This window comes from Emydura macquarii, unplaced genomic scaffold, assembly GCF_026122565.2.
Source record: "Emydura macquarii macquarii isolate MOO-44397 ecotype Brisbane River unplaced genomic scaffold, CSIRO-AGI_Emac_v2 contig_2422, whole genome shotgun sequence".
NCBI classification, from domain to species: Eukaryota; Metazoa; Chordata; order Testudines; family Chelidae; genus Emydura; species Emydura macquarii.
The window spans coordinates 24,806,416-24,828,756 of record NW_027132559.1 but is presented as its reverse complement, the minus strand read 5'-3'; the positions used below and the strand labels follow the sequence as shown (position 1 = coordinate 24,828,756).

Here is a 22,341-nt window from a genome sequence, read left to right as displayed (position 1 = left end):
GAGTTATCACAGGGTGGACAGCCTTTTGTGGGTCCTTTAAATGGGATAAATTTCACCCAGAAAGAATATATGAGATTCACATATTTCAAATAAATAATTTAATAAAACTACAAAACAAAACAACAAATATTTTCAAATGAAATTGCACAAAACACAAGTAGTAGTAATGAACAGCACTCCTAGACGTAAACTCATATTTGCATGAATAAGGTAAACAATCAGCTATTTGGTTACACAGATTGAAGGGTATACTATCAGTAATTTTCACCAGGAGTTCATATATCCAGTAAATACAAGGGGAACATGGTGTTATTTTACCAATAATCTGTCACTTTTGCAGAAAGATTTTGGAGGATTTGGTATTTACAAGTGGATTTTAATACCCTACGCTTTTGAGAAAAAAAATTAAAATTGAGTTTAAAAGGCTCAAACTGTATAGATAAAAATTTGGGATTTTCTCCTGCTTTAATCCAAACTATGATTCTCCTTTTTATGTTGGGGGGCAGTGAGGATAAGGGTGGGGGAGAAGGGAATAGAAACTCAAACTGAAAAGGATATTATATTTCCCAGATCAGATAGTTTCCTAAACTTTATATATACCCATCTTGTGGCATTCATAATCTCTTTCTTGCACCAGTGATCTTGACTGATCCAAAAACTGCTTCCTAAGTCTACACCACTCAAAGCCATGGAAGCCAATACTGTAGTTAGCCAAAATACAACATTTTGTTGAGATAATTCCACTATAATAGAAAAGAGACTGCATGGAAATCTGAGGCATTCTCTGTGATTACATAACGACATGAGAAGAGTTTAGAACTTCACACTTTTGCCAGTATGTTTATGATTCAGGTACAATGATTTATGACTATATAGGCTATGTTGTTTTTACAAAGCCTTTTCATCTGGTTTAAAAAACTGTCTTCTCTACCACCCATTCCACCATCCCATTCTTCTTTCTTTGCCCTTAACTTCAAAAGGTTGTCTGACCATTTGTCTTATCCCACACCCTCCAAGAGCACACTCCAGCAGCATTCCTAATCAAAACTCCAACTGACTCCCATAGTGCCTTCTCCCATCAACACACACTCCCTTTTCATTACCTCCAATACTGCATACCTCCAGCTCTTCTTTCTAATGTTCTAGCCTTCCTAATGTTGAATAACCAATCACTATTTTCTCTCATGAGCCTTGAGCAGTTCACAAAGTTCAAATGTCATGACCTCAGGGCTCCCTCATTAGATGATTTCCAAAATGCACAGTATCTGACTGACTATAGGAACCTAAAATTCAAAATAAAGCATGTGGCCAGACTGGGGAACAACGGAGAGACTAGAGACCTGCTTGGCCCTGAAACAGTCCCTTTCAGAAGTACTTGGGAGGTCACAGAGAGAAAGCCAGAATATGGTAAGAGAAAGGAGGACATAAGCAATGGCAACTTGCAGGAACTGACCTAAACTTTGAAAATGGTTCATGTTTGATTCAGGTTGAAGAAAGAAGACAAAAGCAAAAATTAAATAAATTCTATCATCCCTAGTCTGCAGATAGCCCAAGCAATACCAGACAGGAATTAGTGACCCAAGTATTCTAGATGTCCTTAATTATTTTCAGTTACAGTAACTCTTAAAGGGGAATGGATTTCATACTTCAAAGAATCTGACCATGAGTGTTTTAAGTGATTGAAATGTTGTTTGAAATTTTTGGCTCCACAAACCGATAAATGAGATATAGTTTTATAATGGGACTCCCAAAATATAACAGGTCAAGAGAAAGTATAAAAACACCTCCTCATTACCTATGCAATCCAAAATCCAACCCACTGTTCCATCTCCGCCACATGCCAGTACCCGGAAGTCAGAAACATCTCGGAAAAAATTTAACCTGCAATAGAATAAGTAAACGTACTTGTTTAATTTAAACAAACAATTATACATTGCACAGTCTTTCAGTTTTATGATGGCTAATTTTTGTGATTTGTCACATGAAAGAAACACATACCTCATCTAATAAAAACTGGTAAGTTTAACAGTTCCCAGTAAAAATCACGTATATATATACAATGTTGATTTTTTTTTTTTGGAGCCAGAAAACAAGCACACACAAAAAAATCCAAGAAAAAGTTCTCCAAGAAATCTGGTATGAAAATATTAACTCAGAGATTTTTAGAACACATTAATTCTTGAGTTTAGAATATTGTGATACTTTACAAATTGAAGAAGTCTGAATGTGAAACATTTGAATCTGTCTGTTGAAAGAATGTGGAATACATGGCTCAAAAATTCTGCATTTGTTCCATTTAAAAGGTGATTTTACCAGAGGCATGTGATTAAAAAATGTGTTTTCTAGATCTGCTTTGAGGCACCCAAGTAATAGCTATGTTAGCCCTCAGACCCACTGCAAAATAAACCAAAACAAAAATTAAAAATAGCTATAGCCTAATGACCTAAGAATGCCCATGTTCAATTATTCATACTTGCAGTAGCCTTTTTTCATTGCTTCAGTTTTGCTGGTGGTATAAGCTTATTCTTTTTCAAAGTACAAAACACAAACAATGTTTTGTTCACCCATCAAAAAATACTCCGCACATACTCAACAAGTCATCAAATCAGTAATTTATAACTATTACACATGAAAACACAGACGGGAAGACCCAAATATCCTACATTTGTTTGTTTTTAAGAACCCAATTTTGCAATCTTCACTTAGTTCCAGAAATAAATGATGGCAGGACAAGGATGGCAAGAATCTACAATGTTAAAGTGATTGCACAAATGCCCTAATGTTAATACCCAGGTTTTCAGTTTTGCTTCGTAACCTCCCCACAAACACACAAATATAAATGAACATAATTGGAACATGTAAATTACAGAGTATTTTAACTCAACCATATTCTGAATGAATGTTCAGGTCTACTCTGAGCTATTTTATATTTACACACAGTAACTTCTCCAAACAATGCACCATTATAGTTATAGCTTGAACTTCACAGAATGTTTCTGCAGGCTTTGGATAAATGAAGTATATATACAGCCCATTAACTACAAATACAATTTTCAATCTTGAACTAATGGTTAATAATAGTTCCCATATGGTTCCCATATGGTTTCACTCAAACACAGTAACAGTCATCATTGTAAATAAAGAATTGGATGGATTTGCTAACATAGCTTGAAGGAAAGTATAAATATGGTCTATCAAGATTTCTCTAGTCAATTAGCATGTTACTTGCACCTATAGCCTCCAATCCACAGAACAGATTTTTTAAACAGTTTGATGGAAAATGTTCGGCCTGATTCTCATTTATACAAAGGCCTTTTGCACCACCCTGGCAGTGCAAAGTGGCCTTAAAGTGGAATTAAATTTACATTTGTTTTAAGGCCCCTGTTCACTGTCAAAGCAGTATAAATAGACTAACTGTATATAAGAATCATGCCATTATCCTTAACTTGCTCATAAAATTGTACAGTTACCATTGCTTAACATATAATAGCCATTACAGTTAGCATAAAAATATCAAATACTTAATTTATAGTGGAGCTAAGTTTTCCACAAAAAAATTGTATACGTATGTATCATTTCAGCTCTTTCAACTCTCTATGAACAGACTTACATCACCATTGTATAGAGATATGACCAAGGAAAATTTATTTTGTTCATTATATAATGGGATGTTTTAAAACTGCATTAAAGATAGCTGATAAAACAGACTAGACATATAAAAGCAGGACTGTTCATCTGTCAGTAATGTGTTTTTCCCCCTAGTACAACATACATACACATCATATTGCAAGCATGTTGTTAACTATTATGGGCAAACATCCATTACATGAGTTATCCCCCAGAGAAATTAAACTGACCCAGAAATAGTTGTCTGGGTTTCTTAAAAATATGCATCATAGTGTCAAATTCATCTCTACTAAAATTCATATTGAGTTTGCTAGTAGATCATACTCTATTTGATACCAGATTTGTTTCTTTTGGGGCAATTAAAAAAATTATTGCCATTAAAAGAACATTTAATGCATTCTTTCTAGATGAGATACTCCTTTTTCTTTTTTTTACACCACTTCACAAAATACCTTGTGCCAAGCACTGCTGAATCACATAACTTGTCTTCACTAAAGATCTGAATCATTTGCAATTGAGCCAATTGTATTGAACTGTCTGAAGAACATATAGTTTTGTGTTTCCACACTAGCCAGGTTGGATCATGTTAGGAACACTTGCAGATTTGCCCCACATCCACACTAGCTCCGTCTTAAACCATTGTAGTTATAATGGCCTCTGAATATCCATGACACAGGTCCTGGTCAGCTGCTGGAAGAAGTGTTTTCTGCATGGAAAAATCACAAGGCCAGCACTGTAGTATGAGACAGTAGCAGAAGATTACTGCCAGTCTGCAACTATAATGGCAGAGAAGTGGCTGAGACTGGAATGATGTAAGATCAGATAGTACTGATCCTGATAACGAATAGTCTACTTGGACTTGCACTTAGCATGGTTGGTACTAAAGCAGTTGTGTGTGTGAGTGGAAGATGTGCCACAATCAATTGAGGGAGTAAATATGTTAATTAACATGGTATATTTCTGTAGTATAGACAAAGCTGAAGAGCTAAAAAGAGAGTGAAATAGAAGGGCCTAGTCTCCAGTGGGAAATTAAACCAGGGTGTCTTGAACAGGTTTTAAAAACAGGTTTTCCCAGGACAGATCAGGCCCACATGTTTGGAAAAGGCAGGCAGTGTTAAAATAAATACTCATTGTAATTGGGTTGTTTTCTAAATCACATTTTTGCTTTGTACTATTATTATTACTTTATCTGTTTTGTGCACGTACTGTATCAGCTACAGCATTAATTTCTAATTCCAGTTAATTACAACAATCTGATTTATAGAAAAACAGTTTTAAATATTACTACTACTGTTACTTTCACTCAGCAGCCTCTATACTCAAGGTACTCTGAGACCTGTATATTCATGGTAATTTTAGCAGGCTGGCTTTATGGGTAGAGTGATAATAAAATAGTACTGAACCAATAAACGTGTTTAAACTCCAAAATATTCCCTAAAACAACTTTTCTCTAAAGTCTAGCATAAACCACATCCACAGATTTTACCTGCACTTATCTCAGATGACCTGTATAGCTCTTTCATGTCTTCTTTATTTGTAAGTAATGTAACCTAATAACTCAGTCACACACAAAAATACAGTTTGGTGTGTTTTTACCTCGATGTAGTGTGTGGATGGGGAGTATGGGGGTAGAGGGGAAGAAAAGGAAAGCTCACCCATGACACTATTACTTCAGAGTAAATTAGAGCTAAATTTGAGTGGGTTTCCACTGATGCACTATAAAAACCCCATGGGTTTCTCCTAATTTCAGGTGATCTCTGTCAATTATTCACTTCTCCTTCTCCATACACAGAATGCTGGGATAAACTAAGTAATCCAACTGATGTATCTTTTCTATCTAACTCATCATTAAACCCCCTTAAACCAAGCACCAGTAGAGCAGAACAGAGCCCAAAGACACAGCAATTAGGTTGTTGAAATATTTAATTCTTAATTATATTTACCATGCCATACAAAAACTGGATGCTAACATGAATATCAATGCCTGAAATTGCTTATTTTCTGGACTCTGTTCTACAAATGGAAAACTAAATACAGCTTTTCTCTCCGTCCAGACTGCCAAAGCTGGCTCGAGTTGGCCATGTAACTGGACAGCACACACTCCATCCTCATTATAACACTCAGTTACAGTATTGTGTACACTGTGAAGACATTATTCATGAGATGATAATTACAGTAAATCACTCTAATAAAAAATCACTTTAATTAAACATGCAGTTTATTACAGCGAGGGGCAAAATATTCCTCTCCTGAGGACTATATTTTAATGTGAGAAGATTAACTGGTATGTGGGTGCCAAGCAGCTGAACAGTTGAAAAATACTGGTTTTCAGACAGTCTGTCTGTCTGCAACCTAATAGTGCAACAGTTTTCAACATAACAGGTTTTAGAGAACTAATTTAACAGACCCAACAAAGAAAACAACAGAACACCACTGGCCATCACCTATAGTCCCTAGTTAAAATCTCTCTAACACACATTAAGGATCTACAACCTATCCTAGAAGATGATCCCTCACTCGCGCAAGCTGTGGGAGGCAGATCTATCCTTGCTTACAGACAGGCCCCCAACCTGAAACAAATACTCACCAGCAACCGTACACAATACAACAAGAACACTAACCCAGGAGCCTATCCCTCCAACAAACCTCGTTGCCAGGTCTCCCCGCACATCGACTCTAGTGACACCATCACTGGTCCTAACCACATCAGCCACACCATAAGGGGCTCATTCACCTGCACATCTACTAATGCAACATATGCCATCATGTGCCAGTAATGCCCCCCTGCCATGTACATTGGCCAAACTGGACTGTCACTATGCAAAAGAATAAATCACAAAACAGCCATAAAAAATAATAATAATATCCATAAACCAGTCGGAGAACACTTCAATCTCCCAGGACACTCTGTCATTGACTTGAAAGTTGCCATACTCCTACAAAAAAAACTTAAAAAACGGACTTCAAAGAGAAACTGCTGAGCTTCAAATCATCTGCAAACTTGACACAATCAAACTGGGTCTGAATAGGGACTTGGAATGGTTATCTCATTACAAGAAGTAATTGTCACTGATTACACATTCTAACCTCCTAATCAATGGTTGTGAATAGGCCTCAACTACTCTAAATGAATGGACTTTGCTTTTATCCACCTTTCGCATTGTTGTTACTTGGATATGCATATATATACCTCTTATGTGATTTCTATTCCTTACATCTGACAAAGTGGGTTACAGCCCACGAAAGCTTATGCCTGCAGAAATTAAATTCATTAGTCTTTAAAGTGCTACAGAACTCTTGTTTTTTTTTAATTTAACAAAGTATTTGCAAATGTAAGACCCCAATCCTTCAGTGCATTGTGCACAGGAAAATCCCTGTACTTGTGTGGAACCTTACTTAAGGCAAAAGATTCAATGCAGGTGAAGGGAGTCTTACCATGCAGAATGCATTGTAAGGTCAGGCCCTAAATTCATATTTTGGTGAACAGTTCAGGGCAGTATATGCTAATTAGAGATACACCACCAGTCAAACATGGACATGCAAAGATAAATCTGATGTAGAATCTGTGAACTCCATTTGGGTGAAATTCAAGTAACCTGATAAAAGCCTGATCCAAACACATAGTAAAGAGCACTGTACAAATATGTAGTAAAGAGACACAACATGCTCTAAATTAGCTTACAATCTAAGGGTATGTCTATACTGACAGCGGCAAAGTTGCTGCCATCAGATCGATCTTTCTGGATCGATTGAGCAGTCAAGTGTAGACCCGCTCAATCGATCAGGAAGCCAACATAGTAAAACCACCTCCTTAAAGTGGAGTAGTACTGCGTCAAGCGGATCACAGTTCCCGTTGGCGCAATGCAGTGAAGACGCTACGCAGAAGGGAAGCACAGCAGTCAATGGGAGTTACGCAAGCTACTTTGCATAGCTTGTGTAACTCCCGTCGACTGCCACCGAATCGCCAGGTAAGTGTAGATCTAGCCTAAGTCAAGACAAGATACAAACAGTGGCTGAAACAAACAAGTATGAGTGGGGAAAGGGAAACAGAGATAACAATGGTATGGCCCTGTTACATATAGACTAGGTGTGTACACAATGTAGCTCACCCACTGCCTAGCCATTAACAGACAGTATTCTGTACACACCATGGCAGAAATCAGTCTTAAGGAAGGATTTATTAAAAGGAAAATAGCACTTTACAAATTTTGGAGAGAAGTTTATTACACACATAGAAGATAGCATGGAGTTGCTTGTGGGAGGAGAATAATGTAGTGAAGGCTGGAAGAAAAAAGTTGCTGGAGTGAAGAAGGTGGTCGATGATTCAGGAAGGTAAGGGGTCTGGTTGGCAGAGCACAGCTCAGTTGTGAAATGCCTTAAAAGTGCAGTTTCTATTTACATGTGATATGATGGAGAAAAGAAACCAATGGAGGGTCTCAAAGAGGAGAGTGATGAAATTGAAGGAACGAGTCTGATGATTTTGGCAGTAACTTTTTGAATGGACTTGAGAATAACGTGGTTATGGTAATAAGACCACAAAAGAGAAGATTACAGTAATTTAGATGTGAGTTTAAATGAACCTAGATGGGAGGTTTGGCAGTCTGGACAAACAAGCAAGGGTGGCTCACGATTCTGTTAAAAATACCTGACAACTGTATTGTTTATATTAAAGTTACACCAGGTACATAACTGCATATTTGTGCATTTAATGTTATATATATTCCCTCCCTTTACTGAACAACAGGGTAAACAAGTTCTTGAAAATATACATGTATGGACAAGGTTTAAGTACAACTGTTACCATTTATTCTGAGTCTTTTTCCTCTTGTATTGTATTCTTAGGGTTTTAATTATTACAGCAAAAGGGAGCCATGGCAGGCTACAGATTTTCTTTGGATAAAACAACTTTTTAAAAGGGAGGGAACCTCAAGAAAAATCAGGGACGCACAATTTTATTTGGAAGGCTGTGCACCATCACCTTTACTCAGCAACTTTTGTCTTCCAAGAAACTTGTTTTGGTGTATATGTACTTGTTTGAAGGTCTCTATAGATTACTGGATGTGTAACAGCAAAATGAGCAGAAACACACTGACATAATGGATTTCAATAATCAAGGAAAAACTGTCATGCTCAAAATCGCTCTGTCATTAAGACACAAAGGTCAAGGTGCAATATATTTCCCACTGCACTATACAGAAAGTTGTGAGGATTCGTGCTGCAGAATTATGGTGGTCTGTTAAGTGAATGGAAGGGAAGTTTTAAAAGTTTTTGAGGTACAAACTTGTGTATGAATTCCTAAAAATGACATTTTACTGAATTAAGTGCTTAAGATAATTAACACAAGTACAGGTTTTGTGAACATAATTCCCATTATCAGGTATAAAAATAACATATTTCAAATACAGCACTTAATGCAATATGGAGTCTTTTCAGATGGGCAAAGCCTCTGAAAAACAGTGACCTCTCCACAGTGTCATGTAGGTCTACAGTCCATCTCCTATTCATCCAGCTATTATTTACCACTCTGTAAGGTGAATAATGACTGAAGTTCAGATTCTTCAAAATCATTACATTCACAATAACAGCTGTTGACAGAAGTAGAAAGCTCCTATAGAGATATAACAACCAAACATGGAAACTCTTTTCAAGACTAAAAACACAGGTGCTAGTCACAAATTACACAATGTATCAGCCTGGCAATTTTCATGTCACTTTGTTAACTGGCAGTCTATAACCGTGAAGTACCTTTTATCCTTGTCTTCAGCTGCAGTGTTTACAGGCTCTCTCTAGTGCACCCTTATCTTTCTGCCCCAAATAAAGATTTTCTAAACCATTAATTAATGTGCCAATACTTAGAGCACACTGAGGAGGTGAAGACACAAATTGACAGAGCCAGAGAGGTACCCAGAAGTCACTTACTACAGGACCCAACAAAGTAAACAACAGAACACCACTGGCCATCACCTACAGCCCATAGTTAAAATCTCTCCAACACACATTAAGGATCTACAGCCTATCCTAGAAGATGATCCCTCACTCGCTCAAGCTGTGGGAGGTATGCATATCCTTGCTTACAGACAGCCCCCCAACCTGAAGCAAATACTCACCAGCAACCGTACACAATACAACAAGAACACTAACCCAGGAAACTATCCCTGCAACAAACCCCATTGCCAACTCTGCCCGCACATTGACTCTAGTGACACCATCACAGGTCCTAACCACATCAGCCACACCATCAGGGCTCATTCACCTGCACGTGTACTAATGTAATATATGCCATCATGTGCCAGCAATGCCCCTCTGCCATGTACGTTGGCCAAACCGGACTGTCACTACGCAAAAGAATAAATGGACACAAATCAGACATAAAAAATGGTAACATCCATAAACCAGTAGGAGAGCACTTCAATCCCCCAGGACACTCTGTAGCTGACTCGAAAGTTGCCATGCTTCTACAAAAAAAAATCTTCAAAAACAGACTTCAGCGAGAAACTGCAGAGCTGGAACTCATATGCAAACTTGATACAATCAGACTGGGTCTGAATAGGGACTTGGAATGGTTATCTCATTACAAGAAGTAATTGTCACTGTTCACACATTCTCACCTTCTAATCAATGGTTGTGAATAGGCCTCATCTACTCTAACTGAATGGACTTTGTTAGTACTTACCATCCCCATTGTTGTTTCTTACCCTTGGATGTATATATATATATATACCTCCTATCTGTGATTTCCATATCATGCATCTGACGAAGTGTGTTGCAGCCCATGAAAGCTTATGCCTGCAGAAATCTGTGAGTCTCTAAGGTGCTACAGGATTCTCATTGTTTTTGCTGTATACATACTAACACTACCCCTCTGGAACACTACCCCTCCTAGGCTGAGTAGCAGTTGATTTTGGGACTTTGCAGCTGGTCTTCGGTGAGGAATTAATGTCCCTGAGTGAGATATGGTGTGATTTGTTTATTGAGATTGTGTACATGTTTTTATCTACACTATGTACATGAGTCCTCTCAACTGAGTCCACTATGTACATGAGTCCTCTTAAGCTGAGATATACCCAACCACACACAGTTCTGGAAACCAAAGCTGCAAAGCCACCAGGCTGTTGTAGACCAGGATCATCAAGTTAAAGTTGTATGGGTTGGCTGAAAGGACTGTAAAATGTATAGGGAACTGGCTAGATCATCGGGCTCAACGGGGAGTGATCAATGGCTCCAGCTGGCAGCGGAGTGCCCAGGGGTCGGTGCTGGGGCCGGTTTTGTTCAACATCTTCATTCATGATCTGGAGGGTGGGATAGATTGCACCCTCAGCAAGTTTGCAGATGACACTAAGCTAGGGGGAGTGGTAGATACCCTGGAAGGTAGTGATAGGATACGGAGTGACCTAGACAAATTGGACGATTGGGCCAAAAGAAATCTGATGAGGTTCAACAAGGACAAGTGCAGAGTCCTGCACTTAGGATGGAAGAATCTCATGCACAGCTACACAATGGGGACCAACGAGCTAGGCAGCAGTTCTGCAGAAAAGGACCTGCAGGTAACAGTGGATAAGAAGCTGGATATGAGTCAGCAGTGTGTCCTGGTTGCCAAGAGGCTAATAGCATATTGGGCTGCATTAGTAGGAGCATTGCCAGCAGATGAAGGGAAGTGATTATTCCCCTCTATTCGGCATTGGTGAGGCCGCATTTGGAGTACTGTGTCCAGTTTTGGGCCCCGCACTACAAAAAGGTTGTGGACAAGTTGGAGAGAGTCCAGTGGAGGGCAACAAAAATGATTAGGGGGCTGGAACACATGATTTATGAGGAGAGGCTGAGGGAACTAGGCTTGTTTAGTATGCAAAAGAGAAGAATGAGGGGGGATTTGATAGCCACCTTTAACTACCTGAAAGAGAGTTCCAGGGAGGATGGAGCTAGGCTGTTCTCAATGGTAGTAGATGACAGAACAAGGAACAATGGTCTCAAGTTGCAGTGGGGGAGGTCTAGGTTGGATATTAGGTAAACGTTTTCATTAGGAGGGTGGTGAAGCATTGGAATGGGTTACCTAGGGAGGAGGTGGAATCTCCATCTTTAGAGGTTTTTAAGCTGCAGCTTGACAAAGTCCTGGCTGGGATGATATAGCTGAGGTTAGTCCTGCTTTGAGCAGGGGATTGGACTAGATGAACTGCTAAGGTCCCTTCCAACTCTAATATTCTATGATTCTATGTAGGTGGTTAGACCTCATAGTCAGAGCAGTGATGGTCGGGAGCCAGAAACAGAGACAGAGATAGGAGTCAAGCCAACGGTAAAAGGGTCAATAGCCAGGGGTGGGGCATAAAAACAGGGATCTGAAACAAGCCTGGAATGCAGGAATCAGGAACAAGGCAGGGCTCAGAAGTCAGGAGAGAAGGCAGGGTTCAATATGGCAGCCACTCAGGGATTCACCTTGTTGCTCAAACAATTTCCTATGCCTCTGTCTGGCTTAAATAGTGAGTCTGAGCCAATTGGAAAGGCCGGAAATCTCCTCCAATGGTTAGCTTGGTGAACGGTGCCTATGGTGAGCTATGGTTTGCTAGCCCTCACTTTCTGCTGGTACATGAAAGTGGCCGGGTGGTGGGTCAGGTCTCAGGACTACCTGGGGACTTGTGTTTGAGACCACTGATCTCTCACCCTGGAGCATCTGCCTTTGTCCCGGTCCCTCCAACCATCCTCTGAACTTCTACAAAACATCTCCCTCCTAGTTGTCCCGACCATTCCCCTGTCAGGATACAGAGAGCAGCAGCAGATTCAACACATTGCCCTCTACTGACTTGCATTACTATTTAATGCAGATTCATAATCATATGTCCAGTAGCTGTTGTTCTAAAACACACAATCTTCTTCTGAAATGCTCTTTTGAATGGGAGAGAATTAGTGGGGAAAGTTGAATCCAATATTTCCAGAATTTATTTAAACTCTTCAAAAAATTTCAGATACAGGATTCCGTATAGAGGCCAGCCTTGCCCCTGTCTTCACCTGGGCTGAGGCTCCATTGGTACTGCAGCTGCTCAGTTCTGTTGATGGGCCCTCTGTTGTGATATGTGCTGGGGAAAGGCTATGGCATTCCATCATAAAGGTTCAGGTCAAGAGATCCAACCACTGAGTTCTAGTTGCTTCCACAGAGTGTTATAGCTTTAGACCCACTCTGCAATCTGGGGTTTTCCTGCTCTCCTGGTTCCTCTGCATATTTGTTCGGCACAAAGATTCCCAGAGCAAATCAACTGAAAACTTTCAACTAATATTAACTGAACAGAAAATTGAAAACAACTGAAGTGCACAGCAATAATATAAACATTACATAAGTCTGGTAAACATATCTGAAGTGAAATGAAATGCTCAATAAAACAGTCCCAAGAGAGACAATTTAAATGGATTTTGGTGATCATGAAAAATGTGAATAAATAATTTAAACAAATATTTATGTTCCATTTATATAGCCCTTTTCTATTTAATAAGAGTTGGGAAGTGGACTCCCCTCCATATTTCCCTTTACTTGAAATGCAAGAAATGGTGAAATTTAATAAATGTAAAGATTTGACTGACAATCTAAAATAACTGGCTTGTGTTTGATAAAACACCTATGTGAAGACAAAGAAAAAATGGGTAAATGAATGAGAGAATGTGTTTATTCAACTATCTGGATTTTCACAGAAGCAACTACCTGTAAAAGGGATGAATTATACACAGTCCACATTCTACTGCCTGAAGCAAGAAAAGTTGGCAAGAGATACCTGGAAATGTATGATTATTCTTTTCTATGAAATGAATAAAAAACAAAACTTGATTAATGAAATGCAATGCCTACTTGAAAATTCATTAGAAATTTCTTCAGAGAGACACTACGTAAACTGTTTAGTTTCCTAATTAGAAGAGAAATTCAAAAAAATCTAAAAAACACTGTTATATTTCAAAGAGAGATGGAGTTTAAAAGTTGAGACTCTCAGTTTAGGGCTTTGAGTCTGCATTTAATACTGCCCTCTTGTGCTGATGCCTTAAAACACATTCTCTCTTTATATCATCACAAGTTATCTGATAAAATGTTACAAAGGAAAATATAAAGTGTAATTACTGTGCAGTACACAGAGGCTCCAGACTTGGTTTGATTTTTAAGTCTCAGTGAAAATTACAAAATAAGCTAAGTTTGAAGAAAGCTATTTCTGTAGTTTTAAAAGTTGTCAAGGTGGAACTCAATCTGCAGTGTAGAGTCTGAAGTCTTATACAGTTCATAAAATGGTAAAGGGTGCTTGTCATGACCTATTAACCTTTAGCAATAACCCCTTATAGAGCATACTATAATTTCCCAATCTATTCATTCATGTTTGGTCTATGCTCCAAGGTGAGTTTAATAAAACACAAAAACCCACACAAAGTGATCAAAACAAAAACAAAAACAAAACCAAAAAAACCCCCCCAAAAAATAAAATAAAAAAACCCCTGCCTTCACATCAGATGCAGGAGAATATTACTGGCAAGAAAAAATATATCATGGATCCCATAGTTTCAAGTTCTTTCAATATATTTTTCACCATTCCACATTCTGAGTTTCTATTTTCCTTTAGAAGACACAGCCAACACAATGTAACACATCTTGCAAACCCAAGTCTTGAAAAACCTGGACCTAAGTTGTCCTCACTTACACCAATATAAAATTGCAATGGTATTAATGGATTTACATATGATTTACAATGGTATAAAAGGAGATTTAGGCCCTGTGTCTCCAGCCTTCATGTTAGCAGCAGTGGCAGAATCTCTTTACCATACCATTCTTCTCAGTGGTTTAAAATCAGTGTAGTTGGTTATATGCTACCCATTCTGCTCCTTCCATCGGGAGCTTTTTGGAAGTGGAAGCAGCAGGGAAGGGACATGTTGGGGGTGGAGTGGAGTACTAGTGGGAGTGCTACAGCCAGCATTACCTAGATAAATCCTTAGACCGTTTAAGTTAAGTCGAGTGCTATTTTTGAACCCGGTGCCCCAGGATCTATGGAGTGAGTAAGTGCCTTAGTGCCAGTGTCATATTTGGGAACAATATTCCATAGTTAGGAGACAGAAGGAAATATTTCTACCACAGTTGGCTCTTTGAGACTACTCAGATAAATGAAACATTAGAGAGTCCTAGAGGGGTGGGGGGGGGGGGGGGGTGGGAATGTAGAATGCAGATTTGACAGTCAAAGATGCAAGTAGATTGTAATTTATCACACAATGTTGTAGTATATCATAGGCTTATCAGTACCACATATATGATGTGTGGTTTTATATGTAAAGACATATAATTTGTGTCATTTCTGCAGTTAATACATAAATATGTGTTGACACATTCAAAACACACTATATCTTTGTGTATCAGTCTGTTTATTTAATTATGCAGTATTTTATTAAATGAGTTCCTGGTAATGCTATTAGCCTTTGACTTACCCTGGCATTGGTCCACTTCCAGCAAGACTGTAAACTTGACGAGGATTTAAAAGGTACTGAAATTTTCTGTAAATTCTGCAAAGGCAAAAAAGTTAGGAGAAAAATGTTTAGTAATTTTTAAATGAATAAGTTATGCTTTTGGAATTTTTTTAAAAAACAAAACAAATGAAAGAAATTTGGATGAAAGAACTTAAGCAGTTAACATAAGTTGTACCTTAATACATTTAATAATTTAAGATAATATCTCACATTATTACAATAAAGTAAATCAAATATATGATTGTTTCAATTATAATTTATATGACTCCATAGATGTGCATAGTGCTTTGCCAATATAGCATTGAGACAAGGTTCTTGATATAAGCAGATAACAGTTAAATATAGAGTATATAAATAGTGAGTAAAGACATCATCAGCACATAGGTGGGATTAGTATGATGACAAAACAAGGGAGGAGGCAAAAAAGCACATGGGAGAGCATTTGGGTGTAAAATTTTAGAGGCACAATTTTATATCTGCAATTAATTACTGGCATAAAATTACAGGCAAAACTAATTGTGGATGCAAATACTAGCATTTAGACATCTGACTGTTTGATTTGAGGGTGCAATCAGCAAAGTATTAGTGTTTTTTACCCACCAAAAATTACAAAATCATTTTTATTTTTCCCATTGTTTTATATAAGAGAATTTTGGGTTGTAATCATTTGACCTGTCATATTCTGATCATTTATTAAAAATACATAGGAATGCAAATGGAGAACACTTATAGGTCAGGCTGATCCAGAAATAGGAATCAGCATGAAAAAGGATGTGAAGTCATGAATAGGAGACAAAATTAGTATGAGGAAAACAGAGATGTATGAGGCAGGCATGAAGAGCCTTAAAAGTGGCTTTAGTTAAACTTAAGTATGCTTTCCACTAATATCAATGTCATGGTGGGACTTACTGATATATTTATACACAGATTTGTCATATCCCATACAAAAATAGCCATCAAACATTTATTAAGATAAAGAAAACAATTTTCAAAAAGGTTGGCAACACTTTTTTTGATTGCATACTCTTTGGGGGTGGCACTGTCTTTTTGTTCTGTGTTTGTACTGTGTTTGTACAGTGCCTAGCTCAATGGGGATTCATGAAGGGTTTTGGCACTATGATAAATAAACAAACAAACAAACAATAACAATTACAAACAATAAATAATAACAATACATTTAAAAAAAAGAGTGCCGTGTCTCCTAAAAACAGGAGACATGTTTTGTTTCACAGTACTGAACGGTTTAAATAATTTCCAGTAATGAGTACAACAGATAGAATTGTTTCCTTGTCATAAATATTCTTTTCCACTTCTCACTAAGGGATGAGCAAAGACCTCATGGAGTTTGAGGCTCTGTGAGCCTCCCACATGAAGGCTAGGATCTAATTTACTAATTTGAGTTCATAAAGCCTTTCCTCCTTGTAATTTAAATGTATATTTCCTCAGAATAATTGATATTTTTGAATAACACATTTTAATACTGTATTAATTTTTTCACTCTAATATCTTTCTCTTCCTTATCTGCTCCTTTTTTAAAAGTCTCTGTTAATTGTTTTTTGCCCCCCACTCTGCTCCATTTACATTTTATTTTTCCATTAGATTTTCCCTTTCTGCTCCTTTATTCACAGATGTTCCCCTAAGCAAAATTGGAATCTAATAACAACTGAGCTGAACTTTTGAACCTACAGTGTTTAAATGGTTTCAAATTAGAAAAAAAACAAAAAAAACAACCGAAGTTGCCTGTACATAATCTCTATGTACCTTTTAGTAATAAATGTATAATTTACTAGGCAGGAGAGGGAAAGGCTATATATATAACAAATCTCTTAAACTATGGTAATCTGTAAATTTACCATATTGAAGAATTTCCTTAATGTACCCATTATTTATCATTGTTAGTCAGTCCCTTGACAAATTACCCCAACCACTTAGCCACCCACTATTACAGCCTGGGTGCCAGTCATGAGAGAAAGTCAATAAGGGTGACTGGCTTCATTTTGCCGATGGGCAAACTACTCTGAATTATCATGGTGACTACTAAACCAGAAATGTGACAGGTGGATTTTAAAATTCTGTGTGTCTTTACATAAACATTTAGCTATAAGGAGTGCAGTATCTTAAACATGAGAAGACAAAGTACTGCACCTTTAATTTGCTGGCTGGTCTATATGCGTGCCACTGCTCCCTGATGGGTGGAATCTGTCCTAAAAGAGCACCAAACCAGAAGAGCCAATAGTCCAGTTAGGACACAACAGTCAGTCTCTCTTTCAATCTCTGCCGTTAGACCCATTGTGTAAATAGTTAAATATTCATTGGGCCACAGACAAGAAGACTCGGACTCTTTGGCCTGGTGATTAGGGTACACCCCAGGTGAGTGCCCTGAATGGTTATCTATTAGCTATTTGGGATGGGTCAGGACTCATCACTGAATGATTCTGATAATGCTGTTTTAACTACTACCTGTGCACAGTATACAGTGAGTCAAGTGACATTCTTAATATTTCCATCATACCAACTATATTCACCCTATCACATTGAAAAGTGGAGACTAGTGAATATTCTTATCACTGCCCTCTTACTTGAAAATATTCTATTACAGCCAGTAGATATGTTCAAATCAGCCCTACCAGAATCATTCAGAGATGAATCATGCTGAGCCCACACACCCGGCTTTCTACTATCATAATGCTAAGATTTTGATAACTTACGTGTATTTATGTATGTTAGTCTTTGTGTAAAAGCCAAAACTCAGGAACGATTAATTTCAGTTCATACATTTACCAAGGAGGAGGAAGGAACTGCCTGTAAATGTTTCCCTTTATGCTAAACTGTAACTGGCTGAAACACTGTGAGTGATATACTCAAGATTGGGGAATGGACAGTTAAATAATTTCTCTGCCCCAGTTTGATATATACAGTAGCAAACAACATAATCATACTGACATGTTCTGATCAAATACATTGCTTTTACACATAGAGGAGGAGAATTAAGGCACCCTGCCTTGTGACTGGGGCTGGGGGATGGAGGACTGCAGACAGAATCATGAGGCAGAGTGGCAGGCAGCACCACTGCACAAAGCTCATTGAGGCCGACTGCTAGGTTGGGTTGGGCTGCCTTTCTTGGGACTAAAATCAAGCCTTTAAAAGAATAAAGACAGACAATGATCTACTAGGAGGCTAAAAAACATCTGTGTAAAGGAAAGGTGGATAGACTGGGAGGAGAAGTTGGTCACAAGAGTGGTGCATTAGAGGCATTCGAATTTAAATCATCCAGGCTGACACGGAGAAAGGAGTACAGCATTTGGCATATACCTTTCATTAAAAAATGTAAAATGTAGAGCAGTGTTTCCTGCTAGATAGTCTGAATTAAAAAAAGCATATTTTTAGACATGGCACCGAAACTTTTTTAATGCCAAATGAGAGTTTAGGAACTCATGGTAGTCGCAGCTGGGGTTTTGGCTGGGGTGGCCACTTTGAACCAAGGTTGTCTGAAACAAATGAAGTCAAAGATCTCATCAGCCTGTACTGCATAGATACTGAATGTGGAGTCAGCAGGAAATGTCAGTGAATGGAAGCTGATCTCCTGTGCATAAGTCTGTGCGCTTGTCAAGGAAACAATTGCCCAAACTCACTTGCTGGCCAGACAGATTGGAAAATGGGGAAGGGGAACGCTAGCATTGACTATCGCGTAACATCTGTACAATTTAGTAATGATGTTACATGAGAAACGTAACCTCTGACAATAAAGATTCTTGGGAAGTAATATGTGCCACATGCCTAGCCATTTGTCTGAAATCACTTACTGTTGATTAAACTATTTTGTCAGTAATGAAGTAAATCTATGTGTTTTATTTACAGAAAACAGAAAGTTGTTTTGATTACTTAGATTTTAAGGATGCATATAGAAGTGTTAGCTCAGAGATGGATACTAAAACATCTTTCAGACAAAGTGTATTCTCAACCATTTAATTTCCATTTTACACACAGTATTTTTTAAATTCTATATTATGATTTGATTTAGTATGTGAAGGCTATCTTAATAACATTAATGAGATTCACTTCACGTCTATGTAATCTCATTTTTAATGTCAATATATATTTGGTACATGAAAAGTTTGGAGTTGTCAATTAAATCTTAATGTTATTTTCCTTTTATTATACATTGAATTGTATTTTTTTCTAATCCTTTATAAACATCTTTTCTAAACAACTGTAGTGTATGCTAGGTCCAAGTCAATGTTAAAATGTTGTTCATTGAGAGTCATTATCTAGCCCATCATTTAAAAAGAAAGAATAATTGGAGCAGTTTCATAGTATGCTTTATTTTATAAAGTGATTATGTACCTACTAGTTGTTCAACTTTTTTAGTGTACTGGTATATAGATTTTTAAAATCTCAAGAATAAAATTGTATTAAACTATATAACCACTCTTATTGAAAAGAATTTTACTTTTATTACCTGTAATAACGTTAATACTAGACTCTGTTGAAGTAAAAGAGACTACTAGCCACAGGAACTTTTGTTCTCTAAATATATTGCTTTAACAGGTCCACACACTGTATGAATGCACCATCCTGTGCCAATATTCAAGAAGATCCACGCCTGCCTTAAACCAAATGATTCCTCAATCCTTTTCCCTCAATTTCAGAGATGTGGCCAGAATAAGAAAAGAACTAAGGGAAAGTTATAAGTATTTATAAAATTAATTCTATAATGTTGAAACAGGAAGGTATGTGTACCTTTCCCAAAATGCACTGAAATGGGTTGGTACCATATGACAAAGGGGTAGGGTCTCTGAGTGTGAACTTCCACACTGCTATTTTTAGCCCCATGGCACAAGCTCTGTGAGGCCAACCAGTTGACACAGGCTCTTAGACTCTCTGCCAGGAGCTTGGGATTTATTGGGGTTTTTTTTGTTGTTTTTTGCTTTTTTTACTGTGTACATACACTCACAGTCTCACAGTGGAGATTCACAGAGAAACATTATAAAGAACTATCAGATTCTTAACAAAATCTATGACAACCTTTCTTTATTGAATGAAAATCACAGTATTTCTCCTTCAAGTTCTTAAAGAAAACCCCAAAAACCCTAACGACAAAAACACACTAAAAGCACGTTTCTTTCAGGAGACCTGAAATCCCCAGTCCTCCTTTCAAATACTATTTTTACTAAATAAATAAATCCAGTCTCAAAAACCAAGGGCCTAACAAGAGATAACAACAAACACTGCTGGTCAGTCAACCTGGTTTTGTTACATCCTATCCTCTATTATTTGGCTACATAATGCCTGGGGCACAAACAATGCATATGATTCTATACTGCCTTGCACTTTGTGTAGTACACCTGTACAGAGTGGGTGTAAAGTGGTATCACTTCACCTTGCACATGTGTAAATGATTATACAAGGTCAAAACAGTAGAGAAGAACACCCCAAGTTGCCTGTCTGTGCAGCCCTTTGTGCTGTGTTGATGCTACGGTCTATAATTATCTTTTGACTGTCCCTGGTTGCTGTCCAGATAGCAATTCAAAAAAGGCATTCCAGGAAAATTAAAAAAGTAAACTACTACTACTACTACTACCAGGTCCTGAAGATTAATTCATGCTTAAGAATTAATCCTTCAACACAATATATGCCCTTAAGTACATTCTTGTTATTCTTCTGAAACATTACTTATATTAAGATGAAATGACCACAGCAGTACACCTTAAAGAGGATATTCTGTATATGGGCCAAGAGCACATTTCTAGCCAGGTTAGGCCTGCTTATGGTGCAAAGATAGCTCTAGTCTCATTTGTGGACAGCCTCCTTGTGGTGATTAATTGGGAAGTCTTTATGCTAGCTATTTTAGATCAATCACCTGCCTTTGACACAATTATTGTTAACATCTGTTTGGGCTATACCAGTGATTAGCTAATTCACTTGAGTTGTCCCATTTTTCTTTTCCCCAGAGGCCTCTGAGGGTAGTTTTAGTCAATTACTTTTCTGCCCTGAGAATCTCCCCAGTCAGTACCACAGGGTTCTGTTCTGTCACCTTTGCCGATATGGATTAGGAGAGACCATTAGGGGACACAGTGAATGAAATGGGCTGCGGTGCCTTAGAATGCTGACAGCATGTTGCATCACCATTTCATTAGACCCAGAAAGAACAGCTAATCAGCCTCCTCAATGTCTAGAGGCAAAATTAAGATAATGTTAGTGTTCTGGGGGGAAAATAACTGGAGGAAATGGCAGATATTATATATACTCCCTCCCTTGACTCACAATTTGGGGTCCTGTTTGATCCTTTGCTGTTTCTGGATATTCGAATAGCTGCAGTGATCAGGAATGTTTTATGTAGCACTTGGCTAGAAGATTGCAACCTAGCCTTCTAGAAGGGGGTCAAGGCCAGATTAAGACATTGGCACTGCGAGCACTACCCTGGTTTCTAGAGGTGCACAATGACACTAGAAACTCAGCTTTAGTTAAAAATAAAATTATATTTTTAGCATTTGTAGATTTGAAGTACATCTTGAAAATGTGACATACGTGCTTTCTGTGAGAGTTCGGAGACAACCCGACACAATAGTTTTAAGTGGTCTGAGCCGCCCCATGCATTTTAATGGGTGTGAACTCTGAAACTTGCTGCTTTGGGGGGGGGGGGGGGGGGGGGGGGGGTGTAGAGGAGAAGAGAAGGAAGGGGCTCCCTGCCACCACTCCATAATGGCTAATTTGGGGTAGTGTCACTGCTGAGCTAAACTTATGCACATGCTTAACTTTATACCTGTGAATAGTCCCATTAAAGCCAATGTGACTATTGACATACATAAAGTTAAGCACATATGTAAGTGTTTGCAGGACTTGCTACTTTAAACACACTGTTGTAATGCTTCCCTCTTATAGTTCTCATAATACTTGGCCATTGTGGTCAGTGTTATAATGAGAGTGGAAGACTTTTTTTTTATTGTTCGATATAAGGGTAGATTTACATCAGAACAAAAAGCATATCTATTGCCCTTGATATAACATTAGCCTAAATGGCCAACTATTATGGGAATTATAAAGAGAATTGTTAAAGTATCAGAATTAGTACAAGAGATAGAAGCCCAAATTAAATTATATACATAAAACATTGGATATAGTTAATATTTGGGGGCTTGAAGTGAAAATGTTGCAGAGAACTCACTCTCATTAGTAACTACTGTACTAATACCTCTGCTGAAAAGGATACTAGGGATGACCAAATCTAAGGCCATCACATTA

General features: G+C 37.9%; 1 protein-coding gene across 1 annotated transcript in view; it reads right to left on the bottom strand.

The window, feature by feature from the left end:
• DGKB (diacylglycerol kinase beta) overlaps positions 1–22,341 on the bottom strand; it is a 471,047-nt gene that overhangs the window by 239,840 nt on the left and 208,866 nt on the right. The window contains exons 18-19 of the mRNA XM_067562119.1: positions 15,061–15,135; positions 1,796–1,881 (exon numbers count right to left, since the gene is read on the bottom strand). Coding sequence (XP_067418220.1) covers positions 1,796–1,881; positions 15,061–15,135 — 161 coding nt within the window. The remainder of the gene's footprint in view (positions 1–1,795; positions 1,882–15,060; positions 15,136–22,341) is intronic.